The sequence below is a fragment of the Triticum urartu genome, chromosome 2A (genome assembly GCF_056163025.1).
Source record: "Triticum urartu cultivar PI428250 chromosome 2A, HENAU_Tu73, whole genome shotgun sequence".
NCBI lineage: Eukaryota > Viridiplantae > Streptophyta > Magnoliopsida > Poales > Poaceae > Triticum > Triticum urartu.
In genome coordinates, this window is record NC_141874.1 from 721,126,159 (window position 1) to 721,147,186 (window position 21,028).

A 21,028-nucleotide genomic window follows, 5' to 3' on the forward strand; every position below is an offset into this window, starting at 1 on the left:
AGCCATCTCTTCACTTCCTAAGCTGGCAATCTCATTTGTGATGAGAGCAAACCTAGAGTACATTTCAGCGACACCTTCACCATCCTTCATTTTGAACGTGTCAAGCTGACTTTGAAGCACATCTAATTTGGATTCCTTGACGGAGTCTGTACCTTCGTGCATATCAATCAAAGTATTCCAAATTTCCTTTGCATTCTCAAGACGGCTAGACTATTTCTTCCTATGATAACATTAACTTTAAAATAACCATAGAACATAGCACACATGTTCTAAAAGAATTACTATCTTTTTTGGGGGATGGGGGGCACTACGAACAGGGATACTTGCATTGATTTGGTGAACTACAGTCTAACTTACAAGATGTTTGTGTATATTAGGCTGAAGGATGATACAATTCTTTATCCAGAAGAACAGGTGCTTACAGTTATTATTATTGTTTCTTGTAGGACCTATAGCTTCGAGGAGGGGTTTCAGTACAAAGAGAAAATACTGGTAAAGGGACAACTGACCTTCCTGTTATTATTATTTCTTGTATAAAATCTATACCGCACGGTCGACCTCGTCTTGTCAGGGACATGGCAGTCGGTTTTGGGCCCTCGCTGGCGAGGAGTCTGAGGACTCCGACGAGGAAGAGATCCGGGACGGAGACAGTTTCGGGGCGGGTGAGTACTCCCCAACGCCCAGTGATCACATCTGCGAGGCATTGCGGATTGGATACTCCGAGGAGGAGGCGGCTAGACTAGTTGAGGAGATCGTTCCGGTGACTGATCAAGCTTGGGATGGACTGGGCAAGGCGGACGCGGTCGAGGTACTCCGGCGGGTTGTGCATCGACGAACAGCACCGTCGGTGATTCGTCCTTGGAGAGGACCTCTACCTAAGGTACGTCTCCCATCTCTTACCCTTGGCGATTTTTTAGGCTCGTGGAAGGTAGTCAAAGTTCGCCGGAATAAGAACCGGCCAGTGGCGGTGCCGCCGCCGGTCTTGGATCACGGTGAGATCCGGGCGGTCAGGAACGCTCGTTTGAAACTTTTGCTGGGCCAGGATGGGCCGCTTTTGGAGGAGGTGGGCTTGGGCGCAAGAGACCCTGGACATGTGGCCCAGGAAGCGCACCAAGTTCCCACCGAGACGGGCCTATCGGGGTACGTGGTACGGGACTCGGGAATAGGAGCGGTTCTCGATCATGTACGACGCTATCCTAGGATCGCTAAACATGGCTTTCCTAAGCTAGGTATCGGTCGAGCGACTCGCGTGACGCTGCCAGCAGCGATCTCCGCCGGGCATCCATCATTCGGCGCGGACGGCATGGTTGGTCGGGGGGCCGGACCACCACCAAAAACTGATCCCCCGCCGCCGCAAGGTGCTCATCCGCCCAGGCCGCCGGTCCGTGATGCGAGGGCCGCGGCGAACCCTAATGGCTCGGGCCGGGGACGCTACGCGGGTGCGGGACATGATGGTGCCCAGTCTCGTTGGCAGTGGGGTGATGACGGCTATCACGCATATGGGGACGGACTGCATCGGGGTTCTTCTTCAACCGGAGGAGGCCGTGGCTATGCATGGCAGAACGACGGCGGTGGCGACCGCGATTTCTATGGGCCTCCGGGAGGTTTCATGGAGGGGCCAGCTGGTCCTACTTACCGTCCACGCGGCAATTATCGATATAACCGGGGCAGGAGGGGAGGTGGCAGACGACCGCCCCCGCCTCGGCCTCCACCACCTCCGGCCCAGACGACAGAGGTGCAGAAGGCACCGACGACGATGCTTCGGGAAGCGATGACTAAGCCAGCGCTACCGGCTGCTGCCATGGAGGCAGTTACGGCGTTGGCGACGGTACAGGTGCTCGTGGCTAAGCAGACGGCAACTAAGCAGCGGGATTTGGTTTCTGATAAGAGTTCTGACAAGGACACCGGTGAACGTAAGGGTGCGGACAAACGCGACGGGGAAAAATTATCCAAGTGGGCACTCAAGAAGAAAAAATTACCGTGTTACAGATGCGGTGAGCCAAGACATTTTGTGGCAGAGTGCACTACTGAGCTATGTGACTATTGTAATAGATCGCAGCATGCGTCTGCTGACTGCCCACTTCTTTCTGGCCCCAAACCGGTAGTCAACATTTATGGGGTCTGTTGTCAAGAGTTAATGTTTTTGGAGTCACCGGAAGTGGCACCTATGGCGCACGTGATGGAGAGTTGCTTTCCCGCAGTCATCAAGGTTACTAATGGGGTTTTGACAGAGGCTCAGATTGTAAGACAGTTGCGGGACTTGGTGCCAGGTGATCATCAGTGGGATCTTGTTAAGTTGGAGGACCAAACTTACAAGGTTGATTTTCCCACTAAGGAGGACCAGTTGCATGTTCTCAAGTATGGCTTGTGCAGAGTACAGAGTTCAAATATTGTCATTGCTTTTGATGAGTGGAAAGAGAAGGAGCCTGAGGTATACCGTTAGAGAAGGTATGGGTGCGCTTCTTTGGGGCACCGTGCAAATATATTAATCATTTTTTGGTTGCTTGGAGCTTGGGCTCGCTTATTGGCAAGACGGAGCAGGTTGACATGCCTTTCACTCGTGCTCACGGAGCGGCGAGACTACTTGTCAGCGTGGTTAGTTTGCAGCACGTGCCAGATGTAGTCAAGTGGACACATGTCGGGATTACATACGTGCTTGAGATTGAGATTGAGGATACACCAGTGCCGCAGGAGGGAGATGATCTCCAGGATATGGATACGACTGAGGGTGATGGAGGAACCCCCGGGAATCAGGACAAGGGGACTGAGAGTCGTCCGCGGGACTTGGCGAAGGGGCCGGAGTCACAGTCGGAGAAGGCGACAACTGCCAAGGAGGCATCATCCACGACACCGGTTAACACGCTCCGGTTTGGTTCTTTTGGGGCTCGGTCTGCACCTAGTCGGTTATGGAGTAACCGAGTTGAGTCGGATGATCCAGAGGAGCGCGAGTTACCACCAGTGTTGCCTCATACTGCTAGTTCGCCTACTGTACTTGAGTCCCACAGGCTTGATCCCGAGATTCAGGATTCGCAGGGTTGCGGTCTCCCGTTGGCGAGTGGGGTGGGTGGTGGGCAGGAGGTTACCATTCCCAGCCCGATTACGACTATATCAGGTCAGCTGGGGGAGGGGCGCGGGCTGGAGGTCCGCCCTACTTTCTCACCGCGGTGCAGTTCTGGACAGCCTGGTTCGGTGCACAGGCAGGAGGCCAGCACTGTTCCCTCGCCGACATCGTCTCTGCGCTCCTTCATCGGTTTGGGAGGGAGAGGGGCTATGGAGCAGGTGGCTCCACGGTCAGTTTCTCCCACCATTTTGGCAGGAGTGGCTCACGAAGCCGCGCCTATCCCTTCTTCACCAGCAACTAGGGATGGGCATCTCTGTGGGGAGCACTCACCTAGGGAGAGGACTACAGAGGAGCTCATTTCCTTTGGCGGGATCCCGGATCCGGTAGCGTCTAGCAGGCGTGTCAGCAACCGGATCCAGGAACAACCTGATGCTACTGACCTGCAGTTAGCGCGCGCCAAGAGGGCGGCCATGCTTCGAGATGTTGAGGCAACTACAGGTATGTCTTTTAATACAAGTTGTTCAATTATGCATTTCTCTTAGCATGAAATTATTGATAAAGCAAATAACTTAGGAATAGCTTTGGGTTCAAATGATAAGGAGGTAGCGAAATCTGTTAACGATCTTTTGGATTTAGAAGCAGAATGGGCCTCGGAAATAATTAGAAACCTTGCATCACTTAAACCTATGAATGAGGATGACATGAACAACTTAGGAATTGTAGCCCTTGAGAACATTTGCAATAATCTTTTACCTAGTGATGATGCCGAGGATGAGGAGGGATCCGACATTATGGACACTGCAGAGACTCTAGTGACAGAGGTCACTGTCTCGTGTCCTGTTGAGCATACGGTTCCGGAGGGTGCTAGGGAGAAGCCTAAGCGATCCTGGAAATGAAAAATATATCCTACTTCTGCGGTTCGTAGAAGCGCTAGGGTTAAGCTGAAGAAAAAATTCCATGATGACTTATGAAAGGAATCTTTTGGAATGGCAGAGGTCTAGCTGACTTGGCTAAACAAAGGTTCTTGGCGGAAACAACGGTAGGGCAACAATTAGATTTTATTGCACTTTTGGAAACACGACGAGATAATTTTACTTCACAATTTCTTGGAACTTTATCCGGAGGAGTTGATTTCGATTGGCACGTCTTACCTCCTAGAGGAAGATCTGGTGGGATCTTACTAGGGGTTCGATGTGAAACACTTGAGGTCCTTAACGTGGTTCGGGGAGATTTTACGGTTAAGTTTCGGGTGAGATCAAAATTGGATGGGTTCCGATGGTCTCTTGTGGCTGTGTATGGAGCAGCACAACCTGAACTTAAACCAGATTTCTTGGCTGACTTGGTGCGGATTTGTGGAGATGAGGATCTACCAATCCTAGTCGGTGGTGATTTCAATATAATTCGGAGGAGAGATGAAAAGAACAATGACAATTTTGATGGTCGGTGGGCTATGATGTTTAATATGATTATTGAGAGTCTTAATTTGAGAGAAATCGAACTCACCGGTAGACAATTTACTTGGGCCAACTCATTGCCCACTCCAACTTATGAGAAGTTGGATAGGGTACTTGCTAGTGTGGAATGGGAACAAAGATATCCTTTGGTGTCGGTCCATGCGATGCAAAGAGCGATCTCGGACCATACACCATTGCTTGTAGATTCAGGAGAGGCTACGCATATTGCAAACAAGAATGCTTTCTCTTTCGAACTTGGTTGGTTCGAGAAAGAAAACTTTTTGGAGATTATTGCACGCGAATGGGCCATTCCTGTTAGTGGAAGCACTAGTCTTGAGAGGTGGCAAAATAAGATCCAACATTTGAGACCGTTCTTACGAGGTTGGGCCAGAAATGAGAGTGGGATTTACAAACAAGAAAAAGAGCGACTTACTCGTTTGATCGAAGCTTTGGATTTAAAAGCTGAAACTAATCTGCTTACGGTAAATGAGCAAAGTTCCAAGTCTGAAGCTGAGCAAGGCTTACGAGCTCTTCTTAGAGAGGAGGAGCTCAAATGGGCACTGCGTTCCAAAGTGCTTAAAGTTGTCCAAGGGGATGACAATACACAATTTTTCCATATGATTGCGAATGGCAAACATAGGAAGAAGAAAATCATTCAGCTTGAACAAGACGAGGGGACAATTTTGGGGCATGAGAACCTGAAAGCTTATATCTCTAACTATTATAAACAACTGTTTGGTCATCCGAAAGCTAGTACGGTGACCCTAAACAAAAATGTGATTGGAGATATCCCTCAGCTCCAGGTAGAAGAGAACGATATTTTAGCTGCACCGTTTACTGAGAAGGAGATTTTGGATGCAATCTCACAAATGAAATCGAGTAAAGCACCGGGACCAGATGGGTTTCCAGCTGAATTCTATAAGAAATGTTGGCACATAATTAAAGATGATCTTATGCCTATGTTTCATGATTTCTTTAACGGTCATTTAGAGTTGTTTCATCTTAACTTTGGTATGATTATGTTATTGCCAAAGAAAGAAGAGGCAGTTCGGATTGAACAGTTCAGGCCAATTTGCCTTCTTAACGTGAGTTTAAAAATCTTCACAAAGGTAGGGACCAATAGATTGACACAGATCGCGCATTCAGTCGTACAACCGAGCCAAACAGCGTTCATGCCAGGGCGACATATACTGGAAGGGGTGGTCGTTTTGCATGAAACGTTACATGAAATCCATTCGAAGAAACTTGATGGGGTTATCTTCAAAGTGGATTTTGAGAAGGCGTATGATAAAGTAAAGTGGTCCTTCCTACAACAGGCAATGCGCATGAAAGGATTTAGCGAGGTCTGGCGGAACCAAGTGGGTTCTCAAGTCCAGAAGGGTAGTGTCCGAATCAAGGTTAATGATGATATCGGTCATTATTTTCAGACACACAAGGGTTTGAGACAAGGAGATTATATGTCTCCTCTCCTGTTTAATATAGTGGCCGATATGTTAGCCATTCTCATTGGCAGGGCCAAACATCATGGGCAAGTGGAGGGGTTAGTTCCTCATCTGGTTGATGGAGGAGTATCCATTCTACAGTATGCTGACGACACTATCTTATTTATGGATCACGACATTGCTAAGGCACGTAATATGAAACTTATTTTATGCCTATTCGAACAGTTGTCTGGCTTAAAGATAAACTTCCACAAAAGTGAATTGTTCTGCTTTGGGAAGGCCAAAGACGAACAAGATACATATAGACAATTGTTTGGATGTGAATTGGGTTCTTTACCTTTTAGCTATTTGGGTATATCGATCCATCACCGTAAGTTATCTAATAAAGAATGGAAATGTATCAAAGATCAAATAGAGAAAAAGCTGAGCTGCTGGAAGGGTAAGCTCATGTCTTATGGAGGTCGGCTAGTGCTGATTAACTCAGTACTGACTAGTATGCCGATGTTCCTACTATCGTTCTTCGAAATTCCAAAAGGGGTACGGAAACGACTTGATTTCTTCAGATCTCGATTCTTCTTGCAGTCAGATGAGGCCAAGAGGAAATACCGTCTCGCACGATGGGACATTCTTTGTCGACCAAAAGACCAGGGCGGGCTCGGTATTGAGAACTTAGAGATCAAGAACAAATGCCTTATGAGCAAATGGCTCTACCGATTACAGACTGAGCCGGAGGGCATGTGGGCACAGATTTTGCGTAATAAATACCTACAGTCGAAAACACTAGCTCAGGTTACCATGAGACCAACCGACTCGCCATTCTGGAAAGGGCTCATGAGAGTGAAGGACTTGTTCTTTCGTAGGGTCAAATTCCTAGTTGGCAATGGGATGTCAACAAGGTTTTGGGAGGATACATGGTTAGAAGACACGCCCTTGGCCATCCAGTATCCCACCCTGTATAACATTGTGCAACGTAAGGAGGATTACGTTGGCACCGTTCTACATACGAGTCCTTTGAATATCCAATTCAGACGAGCGTTAGTTGGTGAGCGTTGGAGTGCATGGATGCACTTGGTTCGGAGATTGATAGATGTTCAACTCTCCGACCAACCAGATTCGACGCAATGGAAACTAGCTAGGAATGGAGTTTTTACGGTAAAATCTTTTTATATGGATCTGGTTAATTCTGGCCCAATCTCGAGATCGTTGCATATTTGGAAGATTAAGGTTCCTTTGCGAATTAAAATCTTTATATGGTTTGTCCACAAACAAGTAATTCTTACAAAGGACAACTTAATCAAGAGGAGATGGGTAGGTAGTCCACGATGTTGTTTTTGTGATCATGATGAAACAATACAACATTTATTTCTTGAGTGCCCACTCGCCAAATTATTGTGGAGATCGATTCATATAGCCTTTAACATCACTCCTCCAGTTGACATTACAACATTGTTTGGAACGTGGTTAACTGGGGTTGAACATATTACGGCGGCCCGTATTCGGATCGGAATATGTGCGCTTTTGTGGGCTATATGGAATTGCAGGAACGATTTGATATTTAACAGGCAAAACAATTTATCTTTCTTGTAGGTCATCTTCAGAGCTACTGCTTGGATCCGTACGTGGTCCTTACTCACTCCTATGGAATCCAGGGAGCCGTTGGTTACTGGGTGCATCCACTGGGAGATGGTAGCACAGACTTTATTCAACCGGTTCGGATGGCGGTCGCATAACAGGATAGGAGTCTAGGGAGCTTATCCTTCTTTTTGCCATTCCGGTTATGTTTGTCGGCATGAACTTTGTTTCGGTTTTCTTTTCGCTCCACTTGCGAGCTGTAATACTTTGACGACTTTGTGTTACTTTGCGAACTTTTAATAAGATGGCTGCATGCATCCTTATGATGCAGAGGCCGGGGGTATACCTCCATTTCCAAAAAAAAAAAATATCCTCCAGATAAAAGTCTTCGAATAGTGGCATGATGGTATGCTAGCATGAACCTCCAGAATTTACTGTATATGTAAAGGGTCTGCATGTTGACTAGCAGACAGTTCTAACTTTCCAAGAGAAGTGTAAGGAAGCTCCTTACTGCCCAATGATAGCTTGTACTCTGGTATATTCTCAACAAGAAATGGTAAACTGGATACTACAGAACAATCTGGAAAAAAATTACAGAACTTGGAAATTATGTGTACAAAATAAAACCAAACAAAACCGATTGTCTATATTACATACCCAAATGAATTCCAGGAAGTTCCTGGATGTATATTTACACATAGAAGTACATATATGACTAGCAGTTTTCCCTGGGACAGCCTACAGCTTGAGGATTATAGTCCTCCCGTGCGGATGGCAAAATGAGAACGCAACACTGGCCCAAAATGCCAACACGAATGAGGCAGCCGTGACTATGTATAGGACTGGGTCACTAGGCACCTCTCCCACATCTTCCTCTACCACGGGATCTGGACCGGGAGCGCACATGTTCCCCTGAGTAATATTGTGAAGGTCAGTGTTGGCTACGTAGCTGTCCATGCTGAATGAGCCAAGCTGACCAGAGTTTGGTATACATCCCGACAAGTTGTTGTATGCCACAGAGAACACCCCCAAAGAAGATAACTGGGTTAACTGCCAAGGTATCGGTCCACTCAACTTATTGTGGGAGAGGTCCAAGCTTTCTATATCCTTCAGACTGCCAAAGGTTGTTGGGATTGGTCCAACAAATAAATTGTATGACAGATTAAGGGATTTGACATGGTTAAGATTTCCTAGCTCCCAAGGAATTTCTCCATCCAACATGTTTGCAGATAGGTCGATGCCAGACACTGAAACAAAGAAACTGCGGCCGTATGTGTAGAAATTCCCTTTGGTAGCAAAAGTGAAGTACATTAATTCATAGGAAGTAGTGTAGTCGTCCGACACCCACGTAATCTCATTTGCTGGCTGAAAAAATTGATCATTTGTGTCACCTTTAAAAGAGATATTACCGATACAAGCTGGCAGAGAACCTGAAAGCTTGTTATGGGACAAATCTATTATCCTCAGGTACATGAGTCTGCACAGGTTTGGAGTGATCTGCCCTTCAAACTTATTTCCACCCAGTGAAAGTAGCCTAATGTTTTCAAGGTAACCTACCCAATTGACGTTGCCCATGAACTGATTGTGTCTGACATCCAAAGCAATTAGACTTGATGTGTTGAAAAGGGGAAAAGAGATATCGCCAGATAATGAGTTCCCAGTAAGGTTAAGAAAATTCAGCACTATGAAGCAACTGTTTGGTACAGACCCTGTAAGGTTGTTGCGCGACAGATCTAAAAGGTGAATTTCTGTGAAGCCACAAATGTGTTGGTCAATTTTGCCGGTTATACGGTTGCCAGCAAGATTCAGGACTCTCAAATAAGACATATTCCAAAATGACACATTGAGTTCGCCAGACAGCTGGTTATCATGCAAATCAATGACTCTTACTAACTTTCCTGCCAGATCATGAGGCAATGTCCCTTTAAATTTGTTACCATCCAAGCGCAATTCATATATATTGGACAGATTATTCATCCCACCAAAAATCGGACCACCAAGCTTGTTGTTTGAGACCTTCAAGACGGATAGCTCCGGATAATTAGTAAAAACACAAGCTGGAACCTCCCAGAAAGTTTGTTGTTTGATAGGTCTAAATATCCGATGGAGCTGATCTCGCACATTGACGTTGGTATGTGCCCAAACAAGTCATTAATAGAAAAATCTAGATCATACAAAACTGGAAACATTGAGCTAAGGTTGGCCGGCAGCTGTCCCGTGACACGGTTCATGTGTATGTCGATATGGCTGAGAGAAGATTGGGCATGCCATATTGGGTCCAGGGATCCAGTTAGCAAGTTATTCCTAAGATTTAGATCCTGTAGTGTCGCTTCCTTTGTAAATAACCAATTTGGCATGCTACCTGATAAGTTATTGTTGGACAAATCAAGCACCTTTAAGTGACGCTGTGTGCCTAAAAATTCTGGTCTTGAAATAATGTTCTTGTCAAGATCACAACCACAGAGCAATAACTGTTTCAACTGGAACGGAGGTGTCCATCCAGGAATATTGACGTCAATAACTAGTTTAGCATTGCCTGAAAGATCTATCTCTTCAAGTTTTGTGAGGTTTCCAAGCCAAACGAAAGCAAGTCTACCACTCAGATTGTTTTGGGAGAACCGAAGACTCTTAAGCGACAATGAAAGGTCCGAAGATGGATTTATTGGAAATGGTCCTTCAAAATAATTAGTTGAGAGATTTAACTGTTCAATATGTGGAAGCGAAAACAAGAATGTTGGGATGTTTCCGATGAATTGGTTGGAACTCAGATACAACTCTCGTAGGTTCTGTAGACTTTCAAATGCTGTGAATATAGGAAGATCCTGTAAGAATTAGAAATGCTGGCAGCATGTTTTTAGTAATATACGTGGAAAATACTCAATATGTACCTTGTCCAGTCGGAAGAGCTCCACTCAAATTATTATATGAGAGATCTAGGGACTTCAGATGAGGAAGTGCAAATAATGACGCGGGGAAAGATCCACTGAATTGGTTCTTACGCAATTTCAAGTTCCTGATGCTTTTAAAGGCTGTGATGCATGGAAGTAGCATAATGTTTACAGGTAGCACAAACTCAAGTATAAACATGGAATCTCTTTTCAAATAGTTAACTAGTTTTTTTACCTGTAACTGGGAGATTTCCACTGAGGTTATTATAGCTGAGATCTAACACTTCAAGTAAAATTGGTCCAGAGGATGAACTGATTGGAATATGCCCACCGAAGTTATTTATGGAGAGATCTAGGATCTTTAGATGAGGAAGTGAGAATAATGATTCCGGTAGGCTTCCGTTGAAGTTACTCCAGGACATATTCAATATTCGCAAGTTCCTAAGATTTTTAACAGCTGCAAAATGTGGAGGGACATATGAGAATGAACCTCTACCTTACTACTAATACCATAAGCAGTAAAATTTTGTACCTGCGTCCGGAAGACCTCCGGTCATTCTGTTACCACTGAGAGTTAAGACTTCCAGTGAGACAATTTCTCCTATAAATTCCGGGAAACCCACTTCCCACATAGTGTCACTGAGGTTGAGATAACGAAGCTTGGCTAGTCCAACAAACCCTGCAGGTGTTTTTGTTTGTGCATATATGAGAATAAGAAGCGACTACACACACAAAGTGTTATAAGAGAATTTGGAGCACGTGCGTACCTTCCGAGCTTAGTGAACACTGATAGTTGTAAGATAGATCTAGGCACTGAAGCTCATGGAATGCAGAAAACACTGTAAAGTTTAAATACCAACGATCGTCTACATCCATCGTGAAATATACAGAGGAAAGGTCGAGGTGAGACACTCGCTGTGTTATATTGTTGCATTTCACACGCTCCCACGAGCAGCAGTCATCACCATCCTTCCCCCATGAATCAAGCGCAATCGGGGAATGCGCTCTTATCAGAGAAGACCGGATGTCCAGCAGAGCAGCTCTCTCCTCCACGAAGCAGCCAGAGGACAAGGTAAGCATGGAGTGCAACAAGAGAAACAGCGTCAAAGACAATGATCCCCATGGCAACCAGCTACCCATATCTGATAATAAGTTTTTTCCTCTCCTGTCTGTGCTCATATAAACTAGCGTTGGGCTGTAGTGGATAGACCTTGAGAGAAGAATGGTGAGCAGTCTTAACACTCTGCTGCAGATTCCTAACTTGGTAGTATCAATTACTGCTAGGGATATGCAATGCAAGCCCAACTTGGCGGCGCACATGGTGAGTTTACTTGGACCAAGACTTCAGACTTTGAAAATATATTGTCATGCACTGACAGGTGGATGGCGAATTAGTCACAGACGTCTAGACTTTTGCGGTTCCGCACACACAAAAGGAAAAGATGACTCGACTTTTGCAGTTCTGACAACACCAGATCGAAATTCCAGAAACGACATCAGCAAGATGTGCTTGGAAATAGCAGCCGAGAAGAGACTGGTCGAGCATGAATACGACTTACACGAGCAGTGCTCCGTATGGCAGCTCGGCGCCATTTCGACACCGCGGCCATGGCCCAGCCGAAACCCTTGCGCCGTCGTCCACATCACGCCAGAGCCGCCACCTAGCCTCCCGCGGCCGCAGCCGGCGTCCCGGGCGGGGACTGAGGAAGGCGTGCGAGGACTAGGCCCTGGGCAAAGATGTGTGCTCGGTGCTCTTCCCGGATTTCGTCACTTGCAGGTGCGTCCGGTCGCCGCCGTCGGCGACGACGGCCGGGAGGGACCCTCGCTCGCCGGGTCAGTAACAGGGCCGGCTAACTCACCTCCCCGGGCCTGCTATGGCAAATCGTAGTTGTTGGGCTGCTTCCGCCACTAGGACCCCGCCTTCTGACTTTTGCTGAGCTGTAGCGCTGCCTCGGCCCATATAACTGATACAACCCTTTGCTTTTTCCCCCTTTTTTCTTCTATACCTTCCTATAATCAATATACTACCTCCGTTCCCGTGAATAAGGCGTATTTAGTTTTGTTAAGACAATACTTTTACCAAAAATTACTCGATTAATATATTTGATTTATGTGATACAAAATCACTATCATAACAAAGTACTTTTAAATACGAATCTAGTGACACACAATTCTATATCATACTCTCTCCATTCCATATTATAGTACGTATAGATCTTTTTTTGAAAAGTCAAACTTTGATAAATTTTATAGAGAAAACTGTTTATATGTACAATGTCAAGTATATAAAATAGAGAAAAGTATGTTTTTGGTCCCTCAAGTTCTCTATAAGTATATACTTGGTCCCATAAGATTTTTTTTGGTATATATTTGGTCCTGCAAGTCTCAAAACCGGATAAGTTTGGTCCAAAACTAGATTTTGAGCACGTTGATTGGGGTTTGACCGGGTTTGGCCACGTTGACCAGATTTGACTGATGAACAATAAATTCAAGAAAAATAGGAAACAAATTCAAAAAATCTGAAATTTTGTGACAACCAATATGCTTGTCAGAATCAACATGCTTTTAAATTTACTGGTCATCATTCAAACCTGGTCAACGTGGTCAAACCCAGTCAATGTGCTTAAAATCTAGTTTTGGACCAAACTTATCTGGTTTTGAGACTTGAAGGACCAAATGTATACCAAAAAACCTTAAGGGACCAAGTCTATACTTTTGGGGAACTTGAGGGACCAAAAACATACTTTTCTCTATAAAATATGAAACTACATCTTATGATAAATCTAATGTTATATGTTTGGCATTATAGATGTAAATGTTTTTATTCACAAACTTGGTCAAAGCTTGTGAGGTTTGACTTTTTTTTTAAATCTATATGCACTACATTATGAAACGAAGGGAGTATAACCTTGTATTTATAGAGTAATTATTAGTCAAATGCATGTCTTAAGGAAACAAAATATACTTTACTTTTAAGAATGGAGGGAGTATATAACATGCCCAAAGGAAATTGTTTTTGAACTGATTGTGTCTGATATCCGAAGCAATCAAACTTGTTGTGTTGGAAAAAAAAAGAGATCACCAGATAAGAAAATTCCCAGACAACAGTTTAAGAAAATTAAGCAACAAAAAACTACAGTTTGGTACAGATCATGTAAAGTTGTTGCTCCATAGATCTAGAAGTTTAAGTTCAAGTCCTGTGAGATTACAAATCTGTGGATGGATTCTGCCGATTCTATGGTTGCACTATTCAATTACCAAATGAGGCAAATCAGGCTGATACCACCAAACACATATTGAGTTCGTCGGACGATTTCATTATCGTGCAAATCAAAGACCATTAAAAATCTAGTCAGTCCAAAAAGAGCACGAGGCATCACAAGCTTCAAATTGGTTATCATACAGGTGTAATGGGCTAGATTTATCATCCCACCAAAAATCACACCACCAGCTTTGTTGTTTAATAGCTTCAGAAGCCTTTTTGTAGAGTCTTCTGCACATAAGCATATAAGCCCGGGAGGTTCTGAGAGTATAGCCCCCAGCTCTGGTTACCCTGCACTGTCACATCTGTACCAGCGATTTTAAGCTGAGATACCATGTGGCCAGCATCTAGTTTATCACTCCGTAAATATTTCGATTTCATAAGGCAGTTCAGAAACCACGTCTGAATCATAGGCTTCTGAGTTCTGATGAAGATATGCTGTTTCCGTACCTGATTCTGTGAATAAAGGATGACAGGTAATGCCCCATTTCCAGAGTAAAATGAAACTTCAGAGAGCGATCCACCTTCCCTGTTATCTGCTTAACTGTGGAATGCTCACATCTCTTCAAAGGGAAGCGACACTACTGGTGAATGGACATTTGCTTCAGGGAGTCTTTGCCTTACCTTGCAACATTCACAGAAGAATATCTGTTGAGCATGTAGCCTCGGCGCCCTGGCAAACCGCTCTAAACATCTCATGAGTGCTGATACATTGGAATTTACGCCAACTATGTTTCTCTCAATTGGGTACATGCAGCTTTGGGTTTGCAACACAAGGACAATTGCTATATTCAGAATCCAAAATTTGTGGATGAGAACCCACAATTTGTGCAGGTTACATCTGATCTCAGGATACCAGAAAACACCCGGTGTGCAATGCAACACTCTCCATGGCCTTCTATTATGAACAAAATTAGAAATCAAGGTTATTATGAACCGAGAACACTAACCGAATATTTTGTAAAGACAAATCGCACTCCTGTATAAAAAATGGCTTCCAAAATGGTCATAGGAGATAGCACACATGTTGTGAAAGAAGTCAAATAATGCTAGTTTTCTGGGGCACGTAATGAACATAGATACTTGCAGTGACTTGGTGAACTACCAGTGCAAGTAAAAATATGGTTGTGTACAATTCTTGATCTAGAACATGTGCTTACAGTTATTATTAGTGTTTCTTGTAAAAGCTATACTAGTACTTTGCAGAGGGGTTTCAGCACAAGGGACAATTAAACTTCTTGTTATTATTGTTTCTTGTAAAAACTACACCACCCTATATAATTCCCTGCAGATAAAAGACTCAGCATGAACCTTCAGCATTTGGTGTATATGTAAAGGGCATGCGTGTTAACTAGCAGACAGTTCTGAATTTGTGCAAGAAGTGCAAGGATGCTCTTTACCGATAATTTTCCCTAGTGCTAACCTGTACTAAGCAAGTACACTATGATACATACTCCATAAGACAAATTACAATTGGATTCTACAAACACTTGGAAAATAAGAATATCATGTGTACAAAATATAACCAAACAAAATCCATTGTTTATTGTTAATATTACATACCCAGAATGAAATTTCGGGAAGTTCTTGGGTGTATACGTACACATAAAGTACATTTGTGACTAACGATTTTTCCTCAGGACCGACTACAGCTTGAACATTACAGACGTCCCGTACGGATGGAATAATGAAAAAGCAACAGTGGCCCAAAATGCCAAAATAAACCCGGCAGCCATGACCATGTATAGGATTGGGTCACCAAACATCTCACACACATCTTCCTCCGCTATGGGGTCTAGGCTGGGAGTGCACATGTTCCCCTGCGTAATCTTGTGAAGGTTGGTGTTGGCTAGGTAGCTCTCCATGCCGAATGAGCCAAGCTGACCAGAGTTCGGTATGCATCCTGACAAGTTGTTGTATGCCACAGAGAACACCCCCAATGAACATAACCGCACTAGCTGCCAAGGTATTGGTCCACTCAGCTCATTGTGTGAGAGGTCCAAGCTTTCAATCTCCTCCATGCCGCCAAAGGTCTCTGGGATCGGGCCAACAAAGAAATTGTATGACAAGTTAAGGGATTTGATATGGCTCATGTTTCCTAACTCCCAAGGAATTTCTCCATGCAGCATATTCGCAGATAGGTCGATGCCGGACATTGAAACAAAGAAACTTCGACCATATGTGTACATATTCCCTTTGGTAGTAAAGCTAAAACCTCTCAAGCCATAAGGATTGTCATATGGCTTAAGTGAGTACGGTAAACTCGTTAATACTACCTGGAAAATTTGATCGCCCCTGTCACCTTTGAAAAAGAAATTACCAATACATGAGGGTAATGAACCTGAAAGCTTGTTATGAGACAAGTCAATTATCCTCAAGTGCAAGAGTTCACACAAGTTTGGAGTGACCTGCCCTTCAAACTTATTTCCGCCCAAGGAAAGCAGCCTAATGTTATCAAGATAACATATCCAATGGAGGTTGCCTGCAAACTGATTGTTTCTGATATCCAAGGCAATCAGACTTGATATGTTGAAGAAGGGATAGGAAATATGGCTAGATAAGGAATTCCCAGACAGGTTAAGAAAATGGAGCAACATGCAGCTACAGTTCGGTACCGACCCTGTAAGATTGTTGCTCGATATATCTAAAAGTTCAAGTCTGGTAAAGCTGCAAATTTGTGGATGAATTTTGCCAGTTATATGATTGCAAGCAAGATTCAGGACTTTCAAGGAAGACATATTCCATAATGACATATCAAGTTTGCCAGATAACTCGTTGTCATGCAAATCAATAACCATTAAAGTCCCTCCTGACAGATCACGAGGCACCGTCCCTTCGAATTTGTTACCATCCAGGTACAGTTCCGACGTAATGGACAGGTTATTCATTCCACCGAAAATCAGACCACCAAGCTTATTGTTTGAGACCTTTAAGCTCACTAGCATGGGATAATTAGTGAACACACAAGCTGGAACTTCCCCAGAAAAATTGTTGTTTGATAGGTCTAAAAACGTCATGAAGTTGATCCCGCACAATGAAGTTGGTATGTGCCCAAAGAAGTTGTTACTAGAAACATCCAGAATCAGCAACCTTGGAAACATTAAACTGATGTTGACTGGCAGCTGTCCTGTGACATGGTTCATGTGTAAGTTGATAACCTGGAGAAAAGACCGGGTGTGCCATATTGGGTCTAGCGATCCAGTTAGCGAGTTATTTCCAAGATATAGTTCCTGTAGTGTTGCTTCCTTTGTAAACAACCAATTCGGCATGCTAACTGACAAGTTATTATTGGACAAATCAAGCACCTCTAAATGACGCTGTGTGTCTAAAAAATGTGGTTCCGCAATAATGCTCTTGTCAAGGTCACAACCAGAGAGCAATAACTGTTTCAGTTGGAAAGGGGGTGTCCATCCAGGAATATTGACATGGACAACTAGGTTAGCATTGCCTGAAAGGTCTATCTCTTCTAGTTTTATGAGGTCTCCAAGCCAAATGAAAGAAAATCTACCACTCAATTTGTTTTGTGACAATCGAAGACTCTTAAGTGACAGTGAAAGATTCGGAGATTGATTTATAGGAATTGGTCCGCTGAAGAAGTTTGATGAGAGATCCAACAGTTCAATATGTGGTAGAGAAAACAATAATTCCAATGAATTGATTGGAACTCAAAGACAATTCTCGCAGGTTCTGGAGATTTTGAAATGCTAATGTTGGAATGTTTCCGCTGAATTGGTTGGAACTCAAATACAACTGCCGTAGGTTCCGGAGATTTTCAAATGCTGCGAATAAAGGAAAATCACGCAACAATTAGAAAGAGTGGCAACCTTTTTAAACCATATAAGCGGGAATGCTCATTATTTACCTTGTTCAGTCGGAAGAGGTCCACTCATGTTATTACCATCGAGATGTAAGGCTTCAAGTGGAACTTGTTCCAAAGAAAACTTAATAGGAAAACCTCCCTCAAAATGATTGTATGAGAGATCTAGGAACTTCAGATGAGGAAGTTCAAGTATTGACACAGGGAGAGATCCACTGAATAGGTTGCTACCCATATTCAAGTTCCTGATGTTCTTAAAAGCTGTGATGCATGCAAGAAGTATAATTATTACAGGTACCACATGAACAGAAAGTATGAAACATGAAGTCATGAAGTAAGAAATTCCTGTTTGTTTACCTGTAATCGGGATAATTCCAGTGAGGTGATTATCGCTGAGATCTAATACTTCCAGGGAAATTGGTCGTGATGACGAACTAAGTGGAATATGCCCATCGAAGATATTCTCTGAGAGATCTAGGATTTTTAGGTGAGGAAGTGCAAATAGAGATGCCGGGAGGTTTCCGTGGAATCTATTCATAGACATACTCAATTGTCGCAAGTTTCTAAGATTATTGAAAGCTGCAAAGGAATAGGGATGCAAGAAGGTTAAGGATATATATGAAATGTCAATCTTGACCTCAGTACTTACTATAAGAACAGTAAGTACCTGCATCTTGAAAACCTCCAGTAATGTTGTTGTTGTTGAGAGCTAAGACTTCCAGTGAAACACATGCCCCGATAAATTCCAGGGAACCCCCTCCAAGCGAAGTGAGACTGAGGTCAAGGTATCGAAGCCTGGGTAGTCCAATCAATCCTGCAGTTGTTTTTGTTACAGCTACAAGAATAAGAAATGACCACACATATGTATTGTTCTCAGAGAGAGTTTGTAATCCAAACGTACCCTCAAAGCTTAGCGAACAGGGAAAATTGAGTGATAGATCTAGGGACTGAAGCTCGTGGAATGCAGAAAACACCGACAAGTTTAAATACCAACGATCACCTACATCTGATGCATATACTAAGGAAAGGTCGAGATGAGTCACTCGTTGGGTGGTATTGTTGCATGTCACAGTCTTCCACGAGCAGCATTCATCATCATCGTGCCCCCATAAATCAGGTGAAACCAGGGAGTGTGCTCTCCTCAGTGAAGACCGGATGTCCATCAGGACAGCCCTCTCCTCCACGGAGCAGGCAGAGGACAAGTGAACCATGGACTGTAATAACAGAAATGTGACCAGAGACAATGATCCCCATGGCAAGCTTCTAGTAGTACCCATATCTGATAATGTGCTTTCCCTTCCCCTGACTGCGTACATATATACACACACTTAGGCTGGGCTGTAGTGGCAGAGGGAAAGATGGTGAGTGATTTGAACATTGTGCCGACATGTAGTTTTCATCCGCTAAGATTGACTAGGAGTGCAACCTGGCACTCACAGTCAGTTTACTTGGACCAAGACTTCACCCATCAATCATCATCAACAGATTCTCCACCAAAAGATAATCATCATCCACAGAAAATCTTGTCGAAAATGTATTTCAAAGCATTCTTGAGATACCTCAAAACAGGCTTTCGGTCTGCTTTACAAATAAATCCCAAACGGCATACAAGGTGGTGAGGAAATCCTCTTACAAATGACTGCATATGGTTTCTCTATGAAATCGTAGGGGGGCTCCTCTTTTGCTAAAAAAAAAAGCCAAATGACTGCATATATACACTTAGGTTGGACTGCAGTGGCTAGACTAAGGGACGAAAGATGGTGACTGATTTTAAGGTTGTGCCGACATGCAGTTTTCGTCCGCTATGTTTGACTAGGAGTGCAACCCGGCACACAGAGTCAGTTTACTTGGACCAATACTTCACCCATCAATCATCATCCATGGATTCCCTGCAAAAAAAAATTGAATAAATAAATAAGGGACAAAATAAACAAGGGTACAAGTTGTCCGGCTTTGGAGTTAAGGGACCAAATCTAAACTCCGGCAAGAATTAAGGGACGAAAAGTATATTTTTCTCATAAATAATTCATTCACGGAAAATCTTGTCGAAATTTCTTCGATAGCATTCGCCAGTTGGATGGCCAAAATTAGTCAGAGAGAGCATTTGGTGCAGACATAGTATATTCAAGTTATAACAACACCATATGAGGATTAAGATAGTCAGGCACACACATGATTCTTGAGATGACTATCAGGCTCAGGAAATGGCTGTATATAATTAGGAAGTTAGACTACCAAATTCACAAACCGAATCGAAGATTCAGAAGAAATCGAGGATGCACCTTGAAATAGCAACCGAAAGGAGATAGATCAAGGAACACATGACCACAGCCCATGCGAGCGCTCCTCCGCAGTAGCGGCTCGGCGCTCATTCGACTGGCACCGCCGCCAGACGAAGCCCGACCGCTGCCATCCGCCACCCTAGCCTTTGCACGAGCAGCCGCCGTCGTGCCGGCCGCTGAGGAAGGCACGCGTGGGCTTCTGGCCCAGTGTCCTGCCCAGGGATTTCGCGCTGTTGCAGGCGCGTGCCGGGAGAAAATTGCATTTTTGCCACTTTTAATATGGGGCTTCTCAAAGTTGCCACTTTTAAGTCTGGCTTCGCAAAATTGCCACTCATGACATTGACTTCTTGATTGTCATGCCATTTGCCCCCTTTTATTAATTTCCCTTTTCTTTTCTCATTTATATGCACTGGAAAAGACCAAACTACCCCTCATGCTAAGTACACGTGCTGAGTATTCAAGTTATAGACAGGTTAAACAGGTTAAAGGAGCGACAAGATTCCTCGTCGGCGGAAAGAGCGCCCGCTGAGGTCGCCGCTCGTGCCACTCGGCCACACACTGCTCGCTCCACCGACCGCCATCTGCGATGGCCGCCGCTCGTCCTGGCCGTCGTTCGCTCGCTTGGGATGAGGAGGAGGTAGGGCGTATCCCGGGAGGATGGGAGGATGCAGAGGGACGTGGTCATGTGGCCGCGGAGGAGCTGCCGTCGGCCGGCAAGAGTTCTCTGGACGAGTGGCTGAGGCAGAGTTTGTGGTGTTTATGCCGCCGCTGCTGTACCGAACGATCCACGGCGCGCGGCCTGCAGGCTATCGGCAGCGCAAGACGTCCAGCCGGCGGCACGAGGCGTCCAGGCGATCGGCGGCGTCGAAATCGCTGGAGCACGACATCCACGCAACGGACGGTATGGCAGTAATGGCACACGCGATATTATCGGCACGATGCGCGTGCTTGATGGTTAAGTGATTCGATGCTACTCCAGATGTGTACGATAGCCACAGGGGTAAGTTAGTCTTTCACTAGCCTGATAATGTGAAAAAATAATTAAAATGAATTAAAGATGAGCTAATGGCATACTAATCAAGGACTCGACGATATAAGTGGCAATTATGCGAATCAATTCTCCAAAGTGGCAAATCTGCGAGGCCCGATGAACAAAGTGGCAAAAATCCAAATGTCTCGCGTGCCGGCGTGCGTCCGGTCGCCGGCAACGGCAAAAGTGACCCCCTCCGCCGCTGGGTCGAGAACGAGGC

The 21,028-nt window shown here is 44.5% G+C and overlaps 5 protein-coding genes across 5 annotated transcripts; 2 read left to right on the forward strand and 3 right to left on the reverse strand.

The window, feature by feature from the left end:
• The first annotated feature begins 297 nt into the window (after positions 1-297).
• Positions 298-7,703, forward strand: LOC147987147 (uncharacterized). Its single transcript, XM_087542296.1, has 3 exons — positions 298-492; positions 572-880; positions 7,545-7,703. The coding sequence occupies exons 1-3, from the start codon at positions 298-300 to the stop codon at positions 7,701-7,703; spliced, it is 663 nt and encodes a 220-aa protein (XP_087398422.1).
• Positions 1,772-7,516, forward strand: LOC147987148 (uncharacterized). The gene is made up of 7 exons (XM_087545679.1): positions 1,772-1,913; positions 2,271-2,431; positions 2,533-3,559; positions 3,635-3,893; positions 4,055-4,777; positions 4,835-6,941; positions 7,499-7,516. Exons 1-7 carry the CDS (start codon positions 1,772-1,774, stop codon positions 7,514-7,516), a joined length of 4,437 nt encoding a protein of 1,478 aa, XP_087401805.1.
• A 454-nt stretch (positions 7,704-8,157) lies between the features above and the next one.
• On the reverse strand, positions 8,158-9,506 carry LOC147987149 (uncharacterized). Its single transcript, XM_087545157.1, has one exon. It carries the CDS (start codon positions 9,504-9,506, stop codon positions 8,268-8,270), a length of 1,239 nt encoding a protein of 412 aa, XP_087401283.1. The 3' UTR covers positions 8,158-8,267.
• A 41-nt stretch (positions 9,507-9,547) lies between these two features.
• LOC125540082 (receptor-like protein 15) lies at positions 9,548-12,387 on the reverse strand. The gene is made up of 5 exons (XM_087545158.1): positions 11,185-12,387; positions 10,950-11,096; positions 10,653-10,874; positions 10,418-10,558; positions 9,548-10,332 (listed from the first exon to the last, which is right to left on the reverse strand). The coding sequence occupies exons 1-5, from the start codon at positions 11,735-11,737 to the stop codon at positions 9,548-9,550; spliced, it is 1,848 nt and encodes a 615-aa protein (XP_087401284.1). The 5' UTR covers positions 11,738-12,387.
• A 2,873-nt stretch (positions 12,388-15,260) lies between these two features.
• LOC125527674 (receptor-like protein EIX2) lies at positions 15,261-17,320 on the reverse strand. The gene has a single exon (XM_048697574.2). The coding sequence runs from the start codon at positions 16,946-16,948 to the stop codon at positions 15,326-15,328; it is 1,623 nt and encodes a 540-aa protein (XP_048553531.2). The 5' UTR covers positions 16,949-17,320; the 3' UTR covers positions 15,261-15,325.
• Positions 17,321-21,028: the final 3,708 nt, after the last annotated feature.